We start from the raw sequence: 22161 nt of genomic DNA, 5'->3' as shown, positions 1-22161 counted from the left end.
CTGTCATGTAAACAAACTTTTTTTGTCTTCAGGTTGGTGGAAACAAACAGGTTTTTCTACAGATCCCAAAGGAAAATATTGTGTAAACCAACCAACCTTGATAGTACAGTTGGAGGATCATGTTATTAATCTAAACAAAAAGGTAATAAACCACTATTTGAGCAATAAAAATCAAGTGTAGTTTTATGGACGTTCAATAAAATGTAGCTTGTGTATCAATAGTATTTTGCATGGAGACTTAGAATAAACATTCCAAAAGCACCTAAGTGATTTAGGATCTTTAGTCCCATTTTCAAAAGTGACTTAGGCACTTAGGATTCTTAAGTTTCATTGAAAGTCAGTGGGACTTGGCATCCTTTGAAAATATTACACCTCAGCAACTACGACTGGCAAGCAAGTAACCCTACCTAAAAATCTTTCCGAATTTACCTTTAAGTCGCTCCAACAAATCAATCTGTCCAGAGGAAGCCATTGCCTCATCTTCAATGCTTCCTTGTAGCTGTTTCAGCACCTCCTGTAAAAAAAAGAGTGGAGCACAACTAAAAAAAAAATCCATACCACAACAACAATTGAAACACAGAACAAATGTATCTCTTCCTCCCCAAATATCAGATTTCATTATAATAACTAATGCAATATTGGCACAAGTCCACTGCAACATTTCATCTGAACAGTAATCCACTGTCATTACAACAATTTTATTTGACTTGATTTCAACGTTCTTCCAAACATAATTGCATTCAGGAGTTCATTCCCTTAAAATAACATATCACCTTTTACAGCACAATTCATCTCAGTATTTCAAGGAGTTAGGCGTCATCTTTATGTTACATGTGGCGAAATCAAGGTGCACAGAAATGGAGACCAAAATTTTCAAACTTGTGTGCCTAAAATTAGTCTTGTAAATCTATTATTTAGGCACCAAAATAAAAGTAGCTTAATTTTCAGAGGAACTGAGCATCTTTAACTCGCAAAGACTTCAGTAGAAGCATAGGTGCTCAGTTGCCAAAATTTTTCCATAGATACTCATCACTGTAGTAACTAACTATTAAGGGTCACAACATATTACTGCTGCTACTACCTGGCTTATGAGAAAAAGATTTAAGACTCAGTTATGTACAGCCTAGAATTTGAAGCAAACATCTCTTTCCACTCTATACTATAAATTGATCAAATTATATAACTGAGCAAGAAAAAAAACATGATGCATAAAAGATTCACTATAAAAAACCCTGATTACTGAATTAAAAGGTGCTTCTAAGCCTCCAGGCTCCTAATGCTCAATGGCCTAAATTCAGGTGGACAATCAAATGTGAGTTCAGTCTGAAAGCTTTCGCTATTATAATGGAGACTCCATCAATAACAAAAAAAAATTGAAAAGCATTGCCACAAGGCAACCCCCCCCCCCCCCCCCGCCCCGAAAAGGAATAAAAAATTATTTGTCTTGTCTCATGGTTTAGAAACTGCTTTTAGAAGAAGCAGCAGTCACAGAAAGACCATGTCCAAATAATTAAAGAGGTACCCCTTAGCTATTACATATGGATAACTGCTCCTACATCAAGGATTGTGCATCTTTTTGTTTACTGTTACAAAACTAAAGAATTCTAGACAAACAATTACAAATATCCTCTTCCTGTTGTTGTCCTTTATATTTTAAGGAAATGTCTGCTGAGCCACTCTTCCTCAATGCTAACAATTCCTGGAACACGTACAGCAGAGATACCAGATACATTGTGCTCCACTAAGAGGTAGGGAGGAAGAGAGAAAGAATGGATTCCCTTTGAAGCTAAGATGTTCTATATTATGATAGGGGTGCAATCTTGAAGTCCTACTCAGGCTCCAATTACTGTCCCCAATGCAAATGTCAAGTATAAGGGTTTTGAGGAGACACTTCCACAGAGTAGGGTGAGATAATTTTCCCTGCACCAACTAGGGGTCAGAGCATGAAGCAACTACACAGCCACTCTGCAGTCTCTGGGATGCATAAGTAGTTGTGGCACACTGTTCAATTATAGGCCAGTGTTTCAGCCAATGGAACTGTATAGTTCAGACACAATAACCTGACCCCCATGATTCCCATGCTGCTGAGGGCTAGAGGTAGGGAGAAAATCTTTAAAATAAGTTATATATTTTTGAAACTCCTAGAGAACTAGAAAATTTATTAAAACAACACTAAAAATGGGTTGGTGTGATGTTGTCAAGGGAATTGCTCATTCATATATTCTCTTATTTCTCTAGCCTAGTCAAATTATTTGTTAAACTAAATTTCAACTTTTTTCCATTAGCTTAAAGGTCAGGTAGCAATTTTCTATCCTGTCAAATTTAAGAGTTGTCACAGATGGTATAAAATATTTTACACCGTAGTGATTCAAATTAATTTTTTTTTTTTTTTTTTTTTTTTTTTTTTTTTTTACACAAGTCCAGGACCCATCTGCAAGCTCTTCTTCTGCTGTACTACTACTGACTTCTGCAGAACTAATGAAGGATTTTGAAATATCTTTACTCAGAACAACTGAGGAACAGTTTTGGTGATGTCATTTTTGTTAGATATGTCTACATACAAATTTGCACCATTTTAACTAGAAATATACCAAAATAAAGAGTATCTACAAAGAGTTTTCCACCAGTTTAACTAACCTGGTTTTTAAACAGTAAAAGTTAAATCATTGCAAATTTTGTATACAGATGGTTTAATTTAACACTATTTTCCTTATTTTGGGTCTCCAGGAGGGTGGGATCCTAAGTATGAAGGCTCCAGCAGATTTGAGTCCATCTGTATGAAGTGGAGTTCTGATGCCATGTCTACGCTACAGGTGCTACAGCAGAACAACTATGCTGCTGAAGCACCATCATGTAGATGCTTCTTACAGTGATGGAAGAGGTTCCTCCCCACCCCATCACTGTAGGTAATCTGCATCCCTCAGCATTCTAGCTGCATCTACACTGGGACTTAGGTAGGCATAGGCACAGCGCTCAGGGGAAGTGATGTAGCCGTGCCCAAGTGCAGACTAGGCGTCACTGTCAAAACGGCCAAGCATGGGGAAGTTTGTACTGATATAGGCAAAGGAATCTTTTAAAGATAGCAATGGAAGGTAGAATGCCATGAAACATCAGTTTATAGTAAACTTATTGGTTGAATTTGTGATGGCCTTACACTCAATTCAACAGCATTTATGTGTTTATCTGTCCGTCTGTATGCAATGCATTAACTTTTGAACATCACAACTGATCATTTCCAAAATTTCAAGGACTGTTCTAGGCATCAATATATAGAATCCTATTGATTGGGGGAGCAGGAGGGGGAAATCAGAAAACCAGCACAGGGGGAACATGGGGAATAAATAGAGACCCTGCCATTTGATTAGCACAGTCACAGGTTCAAGCACGTGTGGAATTGTCTACAGATCAAACAACTGGTTGATGGCACCAATTAATGCCTTCCTGTATAACTATATCCCTGCTCAACCTCCCAATAGAGTTTAATATGTTGACACTCTGAATGATTTATCTCCCAGACAGAAAGCAAAATAATGATGGGGGAGGGGAAATGGGAGTCAAGTGGGGAAGGGGACATGCACATAGCCCTTGCCCCATCTCACTAAAAACACAAGTACATCCACACCGGGTCAGACCAATGGTCCATCTAGCCCAGTAACCTGCCTTCAGATAGTGGCTGGTGCCAGATACTTCAGAGGGCAATTTATCAAGTGATCCATCTCCTATCATTCAGTCCCAGCTTCTGATAGTCTCTTGGGTTTGAGTTTATTATGATAGAACTGTCACTGTTCTTTACATGTTTTGTTTCTTTAACTTTAATGGAGCTTCTGTTTGTTGCATACTTTCATTTAGCTGAAACTTTAAATTTATTCAGAGTGTAGCAAAATAAACCAATACTTCTCCTGAAATAACATTTGAGGTAGATGTAAACAGCTGCCACAGATATCCCTACCTTGGCATCAAGTTGGGTTAATTTGCAAAAAACAAGATATATTGAACTTGCTGGACCATTTAAATGTAAGCTCTTGTTTTTAAGAGGGTCGGTCATTAAATTCAAGTGAGCTTTCCTTTGAGATGCAAGGGAGGTGCAGACACTTGTCAACTCCAGGAGAAAATCCAGTTATGGAATGGCTTTAAAAGACACAGTCAGCTATCTGGGTTGGTGATTTTGACTGACAACTCTGGGTATCTAGTCAAAAAGAATTTAGAGCCTGATTCTGCATATTTAGTGAGATGGTCTTCATATCTGATGTTCCAAATAATATCTATAAATGTACCTGGCCTTGACTGAAGTGACATTCATTTTCAGACTACATTATATGTTTCTTACTATGTTTGTAATCAGAATAGATTTAAATGTTTATGTGTAAAAGAAACTGTTTCTGGTATCAGATTAAGAGATTGCAAACTGTACAACACAAGATAGAAATTAGTACATATTCTACATAATTTAGAATGACAAGATTTAGAACTGCAAGCTAATCAAAAAAGCACAGAATTTTTGCATCTCGCACTCCTGTCAGCAAAAAAGGACCAATGTTTATTTGTGTTTATATTTTTTAACGGAAAAATGCTGAAAGTTTCTTAATGTTTGGTACCTGCACACAAAAGTGGATGGATCTTTCATATTCCTCTCCAGTTTTGTGCATCTCTCCCCTTAACACAGGTTTTAAAAGTAATAGACGTATGGCTGTAAAATGTAAATATAAAAACAAAATCAAGTAAGTCTATAGTCACATAGACACTGAGCAACATTAAAAAATATTGAAGTAAGGGGGAAAAAAAACCTGAACAATTTGTTATGCATTTCTAGAGGTGTGACCCAGGGACCACTTGGTGTCAACTGGCAGAGGGCACAGGCGTAAATAAGGGTTACAGGGTCTGGTTTCTACGTACTAGTTCGTCAAAGAATGTAATGTAAGATTTCTACTGAAAGCCTGTGTCACACTGGTACTCAATCATTGTGAAATGTATAGATGAATAATACATAAGGAGTTATACGCATGTGTGTGTGGGGGGGGTGTACACACCCTTAAAATTATGTTCTTAAGGTCAATGACTTGGCGCTGGTCACCAGAAGGTAGTAAGTAAGTATCTTTGAAAACTCATGGCAATCGGGGGAGGTCCCGGATGACTGGAAAAGGACTAATGTAGAGCCCATCTTTTAAAAAGGGAAGAAGGAGGATCCGGGGAACTACAGGCCAGTCAGTCTCACCTCAGTCCCTGGAAAAATCATGGAGCAGGTCCTCAAGGAATCAACTCTGAAGCACTTAGAGGAGAGGAAAGTGATCAGGAACAGTCAGCATGGATTCACCAAGGGCAAGTCATGCCTGACTAACCTAATTGCCTTCTATGATGAGATAACTTGCCCTGTGGATGAGGGGAAAGCAGTGGATGTGTTATTCCTTGACTTTAGCAAAGCTTTTGATATGGTCTCCCACAGTATTCTTGCCACCAAGTTAAAGAAGTATGGGCTGGATGAATGGACTATAAGGTGGATAGAAAGCTGGCTAGATCGTCGAGCTCAACGGGTAGTGATCAACGGCTCCATGTCTAGTTGGCAGCCGGTTTCAAGCAGAGTGCCCCAAGGGTCGGTCCTGGGGCTGGTTTTGTTAAATATCTTCATTAATGATCTGGAGTGGACTGCACTCTCAGCAAGTTTGCAAATGACACTAAACTGGGAGGAGTGGTAGATATACTGGAGGGTAGGGATAGGATACAGAGGGACCTAGACAAATTAGAGGATTGGGCCAAAAGAAACCTGATGAGGTTCAACAAGGACAAGTGCAGAGTCCTGCACTTAGGATGGAAGAATCCCATTCACTGTTACAGACTAGGGATCGAATGGCTAGGAAGCAGTTCTGCAGAAAAGGACCTAGGGGTTACAGTGGACGAGAAGCTGGATATGAGTCGACAGTGTGCCCTTGTTGCCAAGAAGGCTAATGGCATTTTGGGCTGTATAAGTAGGGGCATTGCCAGCAGATCGAGGGACGTGATCATTCCCCTCTATTCGACATTGGTGAGGCCTCATCTGGAGTACTGTGTCCAGTTTTGGGCCCCACACTACAAGAAGGATGTGGAAAAATTGGAAAGAGTCCAGCGGAGGGCAACAAAAATGATTAGGGGGCTGGAGCACATGACTTATGAGGAGAGGCTGAGGGAACTGGGATTGTTTAGTCTGCAGAAGAGAAGAATGAGAGGGGATTTGATAACTGCTTTCAACTACCTGAAAGGGGGTTCCAAAGAGGATGGATCTAGACTGTTCTCAGTGATACCTGATGACAGAACAAGGAGTAATGGTCTCAAGTTGCAGTGGGGGAGGTTTAGGTTGGATATTAGGAAAAACTTTTTCACTAGGAGGGTGGTGAAGCACTGGAATGGGTTACCTAGGGAGGTGGTGGAATCTCCTTCTGTGACGGGTTGGATCACAGAAACCCCCTTGGGAGCTGCCACCTAATGTGCAAAGACTACCTCTGCTCCTGTTTTCCCTGCCAGCTCAGGACTCCAGCACCCTGTCTTGCTGAGCCAGACACTCCAGTCTGCTCTAACACAGACCCAGGGTCTGAATCACTTGTCCCACAGCTGCAAGTTTACCTGAAAACAGCTCACAGTAGTGTGCTTGTCTTTAGCACTCAGATGCCCAACTCCCAATGGTGTCTAAACCCAGATAAATCCGTTTTACCCTGCATAAAGCTTATGCAGGGCAAACTCATAAATTGTTCACCCTCTATAACACAGAGAGAGATATGCAGTTGTTTGCTCCCCCAGGTATTAATACATACTCTGAGTAAATTACTAAATAAAAAGTGATTTTATTAAATACAGACAGTAGGATTTAAGTGGTTCAAAGTAGTAACAGACAGAACAAAGTAAGTCACAAGCAAAATAAAATAAAATGCGCAAATCTATGCCTAGCCAAACTGAATACAGATAATCTCACCCTCAGAGATGCTTCAGTAAGCTTTTTCTCAGACTGGACACCTTCCAGGCCTGGGCACAATTCTTTCCCCTGGTACATCTCTTGTTCCAGCTCAGGTGGTAGCTAGGGGATTCTTCATGATGGCTCCTCTCTCCTCTTCCACCCCTTTATATATCTTTTGCATAAGGCGGGAACCCTTTGTCCCTCTGGGTTTTCACCCCCCCTCACCGGAAAAGCACCAGGTTAAAGATGGATTCCAGTTCAGGTGACATGATCACATGTCACTGCAAGACTTCATTACTCACTTGCCAGCACACACATATACAGGAAGACTCACAGGTAAACACAGTCATCTGCGGATAATGGTCCTGTTAATGGGAGTCATCAAGATTCCAAACCATCATTAATGGCCCACACTTTACATAATTACAATAGGCCCTCAGAGTTATGTTATATATTTCTAGTTTTAGATACAAGAGTGGTACATTTCTACAAATAGGATGATCACACTCAGTAGATTATGAGCTTTGTAATGATACCTTACAAGAGACCTTTTGCACAAAGCATATCCCATTTGCATTATAGTCACTTATTATCAAATTTTTATAAAACTATCCCAGTTACATTATATTCACTTATTATCATGTTTTTATAAAACCATATAGACTGCACAACGTCACACCTTCCTTAGAGGTTTTTAAGGTCAGGCTTGACAAAGCCCTGGCTGGGATGATTTAGTTGGGAATTGGTCCTGCTTTGAGCAGGGGGTTGGTCTAGATGACCTCCTGAGGTCCCTTCCAACCCTGATATTCTATGATTCTAAGTTTCTTCCAGACAGGAGACACTTATCTACCTGGCTGGCTATAATGAGGTTGAGTATTGTATACTTCTCAGTGAACATTTACAGTCTGAGCAAAATGCTAATCAAGCGATTGCAAAGTCTTCAAGGGAGATTCTAGATGGGGAAAAACAAGCAGCAGGGTAATTTTTTTTTTTTTAAACAAGTGAAGATAATGGATCACTGGAACTATATTGAGGGTGCAGAGATATAACCAGCTATCCTTCACTCAGGAGACAAGCTGCCAGCTGACTTGTCTTATGAACAGAAGATTACAGCTGATCTGGCTGGCTGTTGCTGGGAGAGAAATTTCAAGTGACCCAACCTTTTTGAAACAGGAGTATGCCTTGTTTGGGCTCTAGAAAGCATGCTATGATTTTATTTCATATGTAATCATATATTTCCATGAATTCTACTTACTTCTTCTTAAATCTCTGTTCTTTGTTAAATAAACTTCTTGTTTTTACTATATCTACATGCTGTGTGTAGAGCAGAGTGGTGATCCTGAGGCGAAACTGGTAAGCCACTGTATACCATTCCTTTGAGAATAGCACATCTGTGAATTCGGAGTGTGTCCAGTGGAACAGGGGGACACTCTGTGCTCAGGAGTTGGATGTCCCTATCATTAACCTCTAAAGAGAGAATGGGGCCTGCAGAAGCCTGAAAGGCAGTGCTTGTGTTGCCAAATGCTGGCAGAGTTGGGGAACTGACCCCTGACCCACAGCAGGCACAGACACGGTTTCCTCACGCTCAAGGCAGATGGTAGAAAGGTGTTTTACAACCCTGCTTTCCAAGGGTACCCATCGCTGGGTACCCTTGGAATATATAGTAATATTCTCCAATATTACTATAACTTTAAAGGATATCTTACCTGACCTCCATAAAAATCTGAACTTGACACCTGGTTAGTAGTACTAATTATAGTAATAGTCAATAGCATATTGTTGCCTGTTGAAACACTATGATAGCTCAACCTTTCACTTTACGAAAATATAACTTCATTTCATATAACAAATGCTATTAACTTATCAGGTTCTTTGGACAGTGATGTTTTCAGTAAGAAAACTAGTAGCTGTATTCATCTGATGTCATGGTGCTCCAGAGCTGTCATTTTCTGTAGCTACATATTGAATTCTGTTCAATTTTTAGTTTAAGTCCAATGTCAGATCAGTTTAAATATCCTATTTTGTGCTTAGTGAGAATAGCATGTCCAAAGTCATGTCAGTGACTATAAACATCACCAGCTCGATCTTGCCTAATACTCTTCTCACAAAAATAAGTGTTTTTATTTGATTATCCAATCAATTGGTTTTCTGCATGCAACCTTTAGAACTGTCTGCAAAGCCTATCTCCAAAAGCCAATGTTTCTGGAAATACAGTAACAGAAAATTGCTAAGGACTCTGCAAATACAAAAAAACTCAATCACAGAAAAGGCATCCCTTCCCACTTCTTGTTTAAATGCACATATTCAGTGATATCTGAAACTGAAATACAGTTTGCAAAATTCAGCATAAAATAATACATTTTCAAGGTACTCAAAGTTTGAACATTATTCAGTGTATATAATTTTGGAAAAAACCCATCCCAATTTGTAAATTTGTCAAATTACATTAGCTGTATAATCACACAAGAAGAATAATTCTTAGAGTGTATTTGATTTCTTTTCCATTGACTAGTATAGTAGGTATTAATAAAAATGCATATGAGCTGATATTTCTGTCTTCTAAGTTTATCTGTGTTTCAAGCCCAATACGTTTGGTTGACCACTATCAGATTTTATCCCTTATATGTAAATAGCATATTCAGATTAAAAATTGCCTTCTCTCCCCAACATCACAGCCTGATTACAGTTCCCTCTTCCCTTCTGCAAGGAAAGGATGGATGGGATCTTTGAAAGTGCCCCGCATGATAAAGATCCAATGGAGGGGACTGGCATATATTATCCCCCACACCAACCCTGAGGCAATTACTCAGGAAAAATAATACAACCAGGGCATGTATTACCGTTTCCATGGAGAATCCTCAATCTTGACAATCCTGGAGGCAGAAAGATATTGTGGGTCCACAGACAGTGAAAGAAACACAGGGCCTCCAGATGGATGGCCTTGCTGAATCTCCAGGGCATTTTGGTGACCCCAGAGGCTCATTCTGCCAGGGGTGGGGGCAGGTGAGACAGTCAGTGCAAGCAAAACTTCTTGAAGAGAACCTCACAGAAATCATTCTCCCATTTAGCCCCCTCATGTCAGTTTTACCTCAGGAGGAGGCACTCCAGTTCATGAGTTTCTTGCATTTACAGAAGAATATTTTTCCTAAAGTTCCAATTCAGTTACCTTTATCACAACTGGTCTCCTCTTGAACTAATATTAAAAACATTACTGCATTAGAGGCGAATCCTGCAAACACTTACACAAGAAATTTTACTTATGTGAGTAAAGTTACTCAAAGGCATAAATGTCTGCAGGATTAGGACTTCAGTCATTGCAGAAATACTTTATATAACAACATTTTCTGAAGTACATTCGGAGACAAAATGAAGCTCCCAATGAACTCAACAGGAGGTGGGTGCTGAACACTTCTGAAAATCAGGCCACTTATTTAGTAACCTAAATATGGGCCTAAGAGTCAAACAGGCAACAATTTTTGAAAATCTTTATTATTACCTCTTTAAATGAATTAAAAATACCTTTTTATTTTGTCCCACTTCTGTGGCTTCACATGATCCACCACCCAGTTCTAAATGATCAAGTAATGAAAAAAACCTTCCATAATGCAAATGTACAAGGAACAGAATTAGCCCTTAGAAATCTTATTTCCCAAAGTTGTGATTAAGAGGACACATTTACAGTGTCTATGGCCTTCAAAGGTTTAAGATTGCTGTGTGAAGGTTGACTTTACATTTTCAGATGTAACACTGAATTACTGTAGGTGAATTCAAAAAAAAAATTTAAGTTAAGAGGAAAAAGTTGAGGGGGCGTTTTTGTCTTTTTACATTTTCAAAACAAACCCAATCTTTTTCTTTAGGAGGCCACAAACATTGACTCTACAGCAGACTAGCTTTTTAGCACTTGCAAACAGCCTATGGAGTTGGAAAATTTTGCTGGACCAGTGTTCACCATTCTTTTTAAACTCTCTTTAAATGAGCAATTGCTTACAAGTTTGTAAAGGAAATTTTGAAATTAAATGTAATCAAGCACATTTTTGAAAATAAAATAAAAAATTGGGTGCATTAAAACAGCAGGCACTTCACGATTCAGAATTTAACACCCAATCCTGTACGCACATACTGGTAAGTAACTTTACTTACGTTCAAAGGGACTACTCTCTTCTGTAAAGTTACTCTCCAATTTAAAGTGTCAAAAGTTTCAACAATATTTACATGAGATAAAAACTACAAATACTTAAAATCAAAGTTTAAAATCAAAATGGTTATTATGACTGAATGTTTGGGGACCACAAAGAAATATTATTAATGAAAATAGGAATATAAGTATAGTTATGAAAATGATTCTTGTATGCTCCATTTTCAATAAGTGGCATTTCTAAATCTGATGAAATATAAAGGCCAAGTAAGTGTTATTGTTTATGTGCTGATATTTTAAAACAAAGCTGTTCATTCCATGGCTTAAAAAGAAAAAATATCTTAAATTCAGTATTGCTTCCAACCTTGCTTCCATATTTTAGTGACAAGAAATAAACAAATAACATAATCTAACTACATTTGGTAAAAACTCTCTGAGATCTTGTCAAGAGTAGGGGAAAAAAGGTATTTTTCAAAAAATGTTAGTCAATACAATATTAGACACCACTTAGTATTTAATGTAGCCTTTAAAAACATGCTACATTCTGCCTACACTAGATGCTAAGAGATTAACAAAGACATGCAGGCAAATAAAAGACAGAAACATGAGGTGGGTTTAATCTGCAGGCCACAGTTTTATTTATTATATATTTGGGAGGAGCACTACAATGCCCATCCCCGGCTCTCATGAGGCATTTAAATGGTTCCAGTACAGGTTATAGGGTTTTAACCACAAACAATAACTCAGGGTAAACCCTCCCAGGCCTATCCTGCAGCCTCAGTCCTGTTGTGAAAGCCGACCACAATCTCATGAATAATGGGGAGATGGAGTGACAGAGGCCACAAGGATGGTGGGGAAGTGTTAATTTGCAAATATTTCAGGTCCCTCCCCCACTATGAGCGCAAGGTCCAGCAGCAAAATCCCATGTCTAATTTACCTAGAAGCTGGCCCTTTTGTCCTTTATCCACACTGGACACCAGCTGCAAGTTGCGATGAGTCAGTAGTCTTACCAGCATAATATGAACTTTTGATTTATATTGCTTTCAACCTAACTGTGGCTCCAAGAGTTAGCCATAATGGGAAAAATTCCTTCCCAATACCTAAAAACAGGCTATTGGTCAGACCTGCAGCTTCGTAAGCAACAGGGCTCCTAATCTACAACTAAGGGGAGGGTGGACGGGACAGCCAACCAGAGAGTAAGAGGCTTTTGAAATATCAAGACTAATTTAAATAAAGAGAGGGCACCCAACAGCCAAATCAGATGGCTCCATACCACACCCCTCTACCCAGCCAATGACTAAGTGGAGGACCGAAGGAGTGGGAAGGACAACCTCCGTCCTTCCACACACGGACTCTGAGATTCTCCCATTCCTTGCTCAGCCAAGGTTCTCCCCTGCTGAAGGCGGTGGGAGAGGATAGTTCTACAGTCATGTAGCTAACATTTTTAAAAGAACACTCCCCCCCCCCCACCCCCCCAGTCTAGACATGACCCAGGACTTGGGGAAATTCCAGACTAAAGTTTTTTGTGTCTGCAAAATTTATAAATATTTGAAAATATGGGTTAATTCCAGCAGGGATTACTATATGCTAGGTTACTGTGGGGATACGTAGGGAGGAAATATACAATATGTGGTTTTGGTACCAAACACTTTTAGTAGTCTAAAAGAGTTGTGTGCTTAGACTCTAGTTCATCCTGTGCACTGAATGAGGTGAGATAGTCCTGTGGAAAAAATAGTATGTGATCAGATAATTAAAGACTACATCATAAACGATAAGCAGAAGGTTACACAACAAACAACTATGTTAAAGGAACATTGAGGTTGCAAAGTCAAGCACTCAGAAGTTAGGAAATGCCAGAATTAAGGTTGCTTGTGCATACATATTATATACCAATTTACACATATAAATACGTATACACACATTATATACATATACAGTAACTCCTCACTTAAAAGTCATCCCGGTTAACGTTGTTTCGTTGCATGCTCCCTTATAACGTCGTTTGGCAGCCGCCTGCTTTGTCCACTGCTTGCAGAAAGAGCAGCCCATTGGAGCTAGCTGGTGGGGGCTTGGAACCAGGGTGGACCGGCAGTCCCCGTATCAGCTCCCCATTCCCCTAAGTTCCCTGTGCGGCACCCGCCCAGCAGGCTATCAGTTGCAGGGCAGTTCAGCTGTCCCTCCCCTCACTGCCATGTGCTGCTCCTGCCCTCTGCCTTGGAGCTGCTCCCCGGAGCCTTCTGCTTGCTGTGCGGGGGGGAGGGGGAGGAGAAGAGGGGCTAATGTCAGGGTGTCCCCCTCCCCCCCTGCTCCTGCACCCTGCTTACCCCATCTTCCATAGAGCAGGGGGAGAGAGACACGACAGGGCTCAGGATGGAGGGAGCTTCCTGGCAGCAGCCGCGGTCTCAGTGTACTTAAAGGAGCAATGCGCATCTCTCTCTCACACACATGGTGTGTGTCTGTCTGCCATGCTGTCTCTCCTCCCTCCATTTGTGCTGCCTTGTAGAGTGTGAGGCTACATTAACGAGTTAACCCTTGAGGGATCAGCCAATTGCTAGTTCATCATTTAGCAGTAAGGCATTCCCTGGGATATATCCCACCCTCTGACTTCACCACCTCAACCAAGCTTCACAATCATCATCGCTGTGTACCAGTATTAAATTGTTTGCTTAAAACTTATACTGTGTGTATGTGCGTGTGTGTGTGTATATATATATATATATATATATACACACATACACATACACATACATACACACACACACACTAGTCTTTTGTCTGGTGAAAATTTTTTCCCTGGAACCCAACCCCCCCATTTACATTAATTCTTATGGGGAAATTGGATTCGCTTAAAGTTGCATTTTTTCAGGAACGTTAAGCGAGGAGTTACTGTATACAACAAAATGCGAACAACATATACCAAATACATTACATGTGGTAATATTTTAAAGCAATTTCAGGACAGTGAACATACTTTTTGGGTGTTTTTTTTTTTTTTTTTTTTAAAGCTAACTTGCTCATTTTCAGAGAATTCATTCACTCTCTAAAACAAACTACCTTGTTGTCTTGTAGACAAGATCAGATATTGCAGCTGTATTAACTGAGAAAGATTATGTGGACAATTTAAAGAAATTTTGCTAAATCCTTTATGCATATTAAAGAAAAGCAGTAAACTCTAGGATTTCTATCAACTTATACAGTTATCAGGTGTCACTGTTTGTTCATTTATTGTCTGTTTGATAGTGCCAGACCAACGGCCCCCCAGAAAGACTGCAGAAAAAGCAACTGACAGATCACTGGTTTATACTGCTGCCAGCTACTTTTCCGGAGCTTTAGTTCCCCATTTTGGGGTAGTGAAGAACAACTACAGCAATTGTTACGCTGAATATGTTTTTTGTCAAAGTCGAATTCTGTTCCAAAAGTAAGTAAAATGTCACTTCACAACTGTACTATTTGATAATTTCATTTTATACCTATTTCCCCACCCAATGTTAACGTAATGTGTACATCTACACAACTGAATAACCCCTATAACTAGTATCTGCACTATGCAAGTAGAATCTATAATCATTACTTTGAATCTATAATTATCAATTACTACTTATTTCTACTCTCTCCCACTCCAGTTCTCTTTTTGGCACACATTGGTGATTATTATAGTACCTAATATAGGCCATCTTTATGTCATGAGCTCATATTCATCCTCCAGACAACCAAGTGTTTATCAAGAGACTTATAATTTATTCACTTCTTTCAGTTGATGCATGTGATATTAATTTGTGAATAGTTTGTACTCAGTGGTTTGATAAAATACTTTTATTTATTTCCACACAGTAGTTTGTGAAGCATTTTATATATTTATAATCATATTTCTGAGTTTGGTTTATGAATTCCTAGTCTTGCTGGGGGTTTTTTTTTTTAATTAAAAAGATGAAGCAATTCAGAGTAAGTTTTACAAATGACTAACTGATTACTGTTTCTACATTTAGATTCAAAGGATATTAATACAATATTACAACGTAAACAGTCATTTTCTCCACCCTTTATGGATTAAATTTTATGTGTTTACTCCAGGGTGGATTTGATTTAAATGAAACTGATTTAAATCATGATTTAAATCACTAGTCAGGAAGACTCGATTTGATCATGGATTTCTACATAAAAATGCATTCTTGTTGGTTGTTATAACCTTAATACACATTCTTCACAACTCCGATATAGATGTAGGTTTAATTTTTAGACGGTACACACTATACATTTTTCAAAATAAATCACTTTAAAACTTTTCAGATTAGTTTTACAGCTATATCAGAAAATTAATAATTGTTTGGTTATTTCATTTACCAAAGGTAATTGAAGCAGATATTTATGAAGTCATTGGGAGGTGAACTCTCTCTAATTCAAAAGGTTAATCATTAATATTTGGAGGATTTTCTTGCCATGCTGTATTAGGAGAACATCACCAGACAGACATTTAAATTGTTTTATTTAACTATTTCTCATCTCTATATATTTATTTATTTTAAAATATTTGTGCTGTTAACAAGCATGTTTTCTCTGGAAACACAAATCCATAGTTTGAGAACTGCAAAACTAAGCATCTCTGATGGTATCTTCTAGACCAGGAGTAGGCAACCTACGGCACGCGTGCCAAAGGCGGCACACGAGCTGATTTTCAGTGGCACTCACACTGCCCGGGTCCTGGCCACCGGTCTGGGGGGCTCCGCATTTTAATTTAATTTTAAATGAAGCTTCTGAAACATTTTAAAAACCTTATTTACTTTACATACAATAGTTTAGTTATATATTATAGACTTATAGAAAGAGACCTTCTAAAAGCGTTAAAATGTATTACTGGCACGCGAAACCTTAAATTAGAATGAATAAATGAAGACTCAGCACACCACTTCTGAAAGGTTGCCAACCCTGCTCTAGGCTGAGTCCCCACAGGGTAGATAGAAAGATTAGCCTAAATAATCTGTACAGAAGCCCCTGGAACCCCATAAGATTGGGTCCATAATTCATGAACTACTGGAACTTATTTACAAAACTTTTCTTAAACATTACATGAATATAGTGTCTCATATAGTACTATAGAATTAGAATTTATAACCCCTATTCCATGATGAGATATCCTTGAGCTAATGTATCTTAATTAAATCTATCTTTAAATGGATTTTGAGGAACAAAACCTGATTTAAATTTTAAAAAAATCGGTTTTTTTTATTGTTTTTAAAAACAAATCATTGATTTTTATCTCCCGTGGTTTACTCCAACATCTTACTAAATTCCATTTTCAAAAACCTAAGGTCTATCCCCGGTTTCTTCCACTTTTTAAAAAAAATTAATCTTCCTATCTTTTTACTTTCCCTTTCAATTTGTTTCTGCTTCTACCCCAATTAATCTGCACAAGTGCCAGTTACTGCTCTGCTTTATTAATTCGAATATTGACTTGTAAAGGCAATGGGAAAAAATCAATGTTGTATAAGCGGAGGCCGACATCCAGTATTAAGGTCAGAGTCTGGATTAAATTCTGCCATGCAAGGGTTCTTTTTTTAAAAAATGTTTACAAACAATGGAAAGCATTTCTTGCTTATCTTGAACAAGCAAAAAAAGGTTCAAAAATAGTATTTAAAACTGCTACGTGAAACAAATATGAAAGTATGAATTGCCATTTAAAGCATAAGATTTCTATCATTTTAGTTTTCTCAATACTCTGTCTGAGATTCTTCATATAATGAATCTCTATAGACCACAGCTGGGCAAAAATTGGAATTTCCATCACCTGGGAGGTTCCAAAATTTCAATGTATGTTTTTGTTCCAAATTGGGACAGCAAGTCAAAATATCAACAGTTTTTGCTGAATGAAAGTTTGCAAAAAAGTCTATTCAGAAAATTCAAAATGTTTTGTTTCAACACTTTCTACTTAAACAAAACGTTTCAACATTCCTAAATCAAAATATTTCATCTTGAGTCAGTTTAGACATTGAACATCTACTTAAGGTGCCACAATACCTCATGGGAGCTGGAGTTTGGTGGCCTCATGCCCTCATTCTTCCCTGTGCACAGGGCTTCCTGGCTGGACTACATCTCATGATACACCACAGTCACATGACTCCCATATGTCATGTCATATAACTGGATGGATTGGGTGGCGGGGCGGGGGGGAATTGCAGTTCATCAAGGGAGATGTAGTCTGGCCAAAGAACCCATCCTATAGAAGAGAATGGAGGCACGAAGTGTCCGAATTACAACTCTCTATGGCACTTTAGGCAGAGGAAGCAGAAAAATCAATGAATGCATCAAGTGATGGGAAGAGAAGATTTTATTTAATTGCTTAGACACCAATGATGGGAGCCTAACTAATAAACAAGAGCAATTCCAATTCCTCATTTATGATCATAAATTCAACTAAATTGGTATTACTGAAATCTGGTTAGAAAATTAACATGATTAGAAATTTAAAAATTGCTGGTTATAATCTATTTAGGAAGGAAGGATGTGGAGGCAAAAGGGGAGGGAAAGTGGCACTCTTTACAAAAATGGTCTTGCCTGTTTCCAAGTCACTGACAATTTGGAAATAAATTATCTTGAATGTTTATGATCCATGTTATGTGTGCTCCTTTGCACACATCCTTCCTTTACTGTGCCTATTGCTTCTTAGGCACATCTGAGAATCCACCCCAATATGTACATGCTTCACAAATGCATTGTTAGGATAATTTTTTTTATTGATATAGAACCAAAAACCACAACCAGAGTCCTGCTGTGGTAGACACTATTCACGTATGTAATAAAAATATAGTCCCTGTTCCAAACCGCTTATCAGCATGTGACAAGAAGCAACAGGCTGAGAAAAAACAAACCAAGAGGAATACAAGGGAAGCACAAGGTGACAATTATGTTTAGCAGTCTTGGTGCACTAACTGCCTAGACACTGGTGGCACAATAAGTTCACAATGCTTTGTAGAAGTAAAGCATTAAGTACTTAGTATTTTTCAATGATTATCTTAACTATAGCCAAATATTCTGACATTTTGTATTATATAAAAAGCTCTACTTTCAACACCTTTGCCAACTAAAATCAATACAGCAAATGTTTTTCTGTAATTCTGTGTTAGCATTTATTAAAGTTGATATGTTCCCAGATAGGAGCCAATTAATAATGATAATGGTTTAACTATAAAGTGGGCATTTCTACTATACAAAAATAGTAGGAGTTACTAAAATTGGTATCTAGTTCCCCTAAGATAGATATACAATCATGATTCTATAGTTTATAGTTAGCAATTTGTTGTATTTAAATAAAGCTTTTTTTAATGTAAACAGTTTTTATTTAATGATATAACAAAGCTACAGAGAACATCCTTATACCTTTTCTAACATTTTAGTCCAAGTTAATGCAAAGCAGGGATCAACTTTTCATAAAAATATACTTTTTGGAGTTTACTCAGGTAATTGCTCTGTAGGACTTTGGACAATACTTTATCATCTATGATTTCTTTGAAGAATCTACCTCAGTTGCTTCTTTCTGTATTAAGTGACAGGTATTTTTGACTACAAAGTTCCTGGTAACAAAACTACTCTAGACTATAACCCATACTAATATAGTTGACTTTTCCCCTAACAAAAGGGTACAGTATCTTAGCTCCTGAAGCCAATGAGAGGGACCATTGATACAACTTTTTACATATTGTTCTGCCTTGGGAACCAGATTCTCAAATGTTTGTTTTGGAATCTATAATTTTAATGACTAGTGCATAATAAAACACACAAAGAAAAATGCAGTATATTAACTTCAAATTTTAAATAAGCACTTCAGTTACAGAAATCACTAGTTGTAATGTATTTGGTCACCGAAAATAAAAATACATTCATCTGTTTGCCTAATACTAATCTAATCCATATTAGTAAAACTTTTAGAACAGCAACCATTATGTGAATTTAAAAATAAACAGAATTCTCCCTTCCACATCGCCAGTAGATTTTACCAAATCTAAAGGTCATGCTTTAAAAAGTAGATTTTCCTTTCTCATTGCCCTACCGAAACCTTCCACTGTATGTAAACAAAAATATTCTCTCTACAGTCTTAAGAGTAAAAAGGGGGCATCACAAACACTGCATGTGCTCTCAAAAGTGCCATGGGTTGCATTAGTTTCTCCACCTTTGGGGCTCAGACTTTTATCCATTTAAAGGACCCCACTGCATAAGAGTGAACAGGCTTCCACTGAATATACTGCCATCCAGCATGGGAAGTATCTCCAACAAGCTTCCAAAGAAATGTCTGCTGCCTTAGGAGAAAAAAAATTCCTTTAGACTCCACTGTAACTTCCCCTATTTGGAAGCGGGGCGGGGGGAGAATTGGATCTGTGTTGGAGTTTCTTCTAGCCATGGTCCACCACAAAAGGAAGCTGCCTCAAACTCCCATTACCAACAAGAAGGCCCATTAGTAGGGCCTCAAACACAAGAGGCATCTCCTCTTGGGGACTGGTCCTCTTGGTAGTCTTACCTGTGAGAAGGTTCTGCTAGCAGTGTACCAAAAAAGGTCTTATTGCTTAGATTAAGTTTTTGTCATGGGTATTTTTTGTCAAAGTCACAGACAGGTTGCAGGCAAAAATTCACGAAGCCCACAACCTGTCTTTGACTTTTACTAAGAATACCCAGCGGGGGCTGACTGCTGGCTGCTGCTTTAGTCCCGCGACACTCCTCCTGTGGCATTGACCCAGCCCTGGGGACCACTGCTCCTGCTCTGCTGGCCCCAGCAGCTGCTGACCCGGTGGCTGATGCTCCTGGGTGGGGGCTGACAACCTGCTGCTGAGGCAGGATGAAGCTGAAGATGTCACGGAGGTCCGCTGAAGTCATGGAATCCATGACCTCTGTGACAGAATCGGATCCTTACTTATTTCATTTGCAGAACAGCCAAATAGCCCCCTTAAAGTCATCCCATTGCTGGGTGTTCTGAAGCAAGCAAAGAGTTTGTTTACATTAGAAAAAGCGTTCAAGATTAGATCAGGGTTAGTTACAAGATCATAGCAAGCCCCAACCTAGGCTCAACCACTTTTCTTATTCTAGCTGTAACACAAAAGAGATCAGGACTGAAGGAAGTGGAGATGTGGATGCATGCCCCTCAGTAATTTGCAGGGATACGAGAAGATGCAGCAGGGGTTGTAGCGAATGGGCAAGGGAACAAAGGTCAGCACTCTACCATTGATCATAAGGGAAGCATCAGTTTTCACCAACTATTCCCCTTTTTTTAATTAAATGTTTTATTGGTTAAAGTAAAGCATAAAGGAATAACCACAATCAAATAAGACGACAAAGGTAACAAAGCCATATTCACTCACACTGGACAATAATTTATATTTATTCACTGTTTAGGTTTTAAGTAAAGATATTGTCCAATGTATAACATATGTAAATTGGCTTGATTCTGAATTATATAAATGTAAGATAAATATTCACAAATAAAGTTATGCTAAATAAAGTATTCATACTTAAAAGTTTTGACAAATGCATTAATTTTTAAAGATTGCTACTTTATACCTTTCCTGTCCTTCACAAAAGCCATAAAAAACTTTAAGAACTTTACAAAATTAATATCTTTCTCTACCAATAGTTGCATGGTCAAAATACTATTATTGGCTCTTTATTTTCGTTATGTAATTAAAGCAAACCTTCTGTTCCAATTGCATCCTGCCTGTTAATGTTATGCCCGTTATTTATATCTGATATGAGACAACATATCCATTACATTGGATAAATGTAAAGTAATGCACATTGGAAAAAATAAACCCCAACAATACATACAATATGTTGGGGGCTAATTTAGCTACAACTAATCAGGAAAGAGATCTTGTAGTCATCGTGGATAGTTCTCTGAAGACATCCACGCAGTGTGCAGCAGCAGTCAAAAAAGCAAACAGGATGTTAGGAATCATTAAGAAAGGGATAGAGAATAAGACGGAGAATATCTTATTGCCCTTGCAGAAATCCATGGTACGCCCACATCTTGAATACTGCGTACAGATGTGGTCTCCTCATCTCAAAAAAGATATACTGGCATTAGAAAAGGTTCAGAGAAGGGCAACTAAAATGATTAGGGGTTTGGAACGGGTCCCATATGAGGAGAGATTAAAGAGGCTAGAACTTTTCAGCCTGGAAAAGAGGAGACTAAGCGGGGATATGATAGAAGTATATAAAATCATGAGTGGTGTGAAGAAAGTGAATAAGGAAAAGTTATTTACTTGTTCCCATAATAAGAACAACTAGGGACCACCAAATGAAATTAACGGGCAGCAGGTTTAAAACAAATAAAAGGAAGTAGTTCTTCACACAGCGCACAGTCAACCAGTGGAACTCCTTGCCTGAGGAGGTTGTGAAGGCTAGGACTATAACAGGGTTTAAAAGAGAACTAGATAAATTCATGGAGGTTAAGTCCATTAATGGCTATTAGCCAGGATGGGTAAGGAAGGGTGTCCCTAGCCTCTGTTTGTCAGAAGGTGGAGATGGATGGCAGGAGAGAGTTCACTTGATTATTACGTGTTAGGTTCACTCCCTCTGGAGCACCTGGCATTGGCCACTGTTGGTAGACAGGATACTGGGCTGGATGGACCTTTGGTCCATCCCAGTATGGCCATTCTTATGTTATGTTCTTATGTTATGTTAATAATTAAATAAAGTAATTTCATCTCAAAGAGGAAAACAAAACAATGCATTTAATAAATTAATTTTTTCTAGAACTTGCATTAAAACTGTCTTAATGCTAAAATTTAAAGACAGCTCAAAGTTAATATGCTGGAATGCATCTCAACAGTGTTCAGAAACAGAGCAAGAATGAACTGGATAATTTACTTGGCATCCCTCCCACTCCCTATTCACCTGACCCCTCCAATCCCTCACTTCCCCATCCATCCCCATTTATACCCCTCCCCATTAACCCCCCTCACTACACTCCAACCTCCCTCTCCTCATTTCCACCTACTCTTCTTCCTCTAATCACCTACCCTTCCCCAGCAACCACTGCATGTATAATTTATTGTCTTTTCAAAAATAGTTTCGGTGACTTCTGAATATTCTGCTGTACTCAGATTACATTTCCCCAAAATAAAAA

General features: G+C 38.5%; 1 protein-coding gene across 1 annotated transcript in view; it reads right to left on the bottom strand.

Moving 5' to 3' along the window:
• The window catches only part of APC (APC regulator of WNT signaling pathway), a 172165-nt gene that overhangs the window by 110387 nt on the left and 39617 nt on the right, over nt 1-22161 (bottom strand). The window contains exon 4 of the mRNA XM_065405978.1: nt 430-514. Coding sequence (XP_065262050.1) covers nt 430-514 — 85 coding nt within the window. The remainder of the gene's footprint in view (nt 1-429; nt 515-22161) is intronic.

This window comes from Emys orbicularis, chromosome 6, assembly GCF_028017835.1.
Source record: "Emys orbicularis isolate rEmyOrb1 chromosome 6, rEmyOrb1.hap1, whole genome shotgun sequence".
In the NCBI taxonomy this organism is placed as follows: Eukaryota; Metazoa; Chordata; order Testudines; family Emydidae; genus Emys; species Emys orbicularis.
The sequence above is the reverse complement of the archived record's forward strand: the minus strand, read 5'-3'. Positions and strand labels throughout refer to the sequence as shown.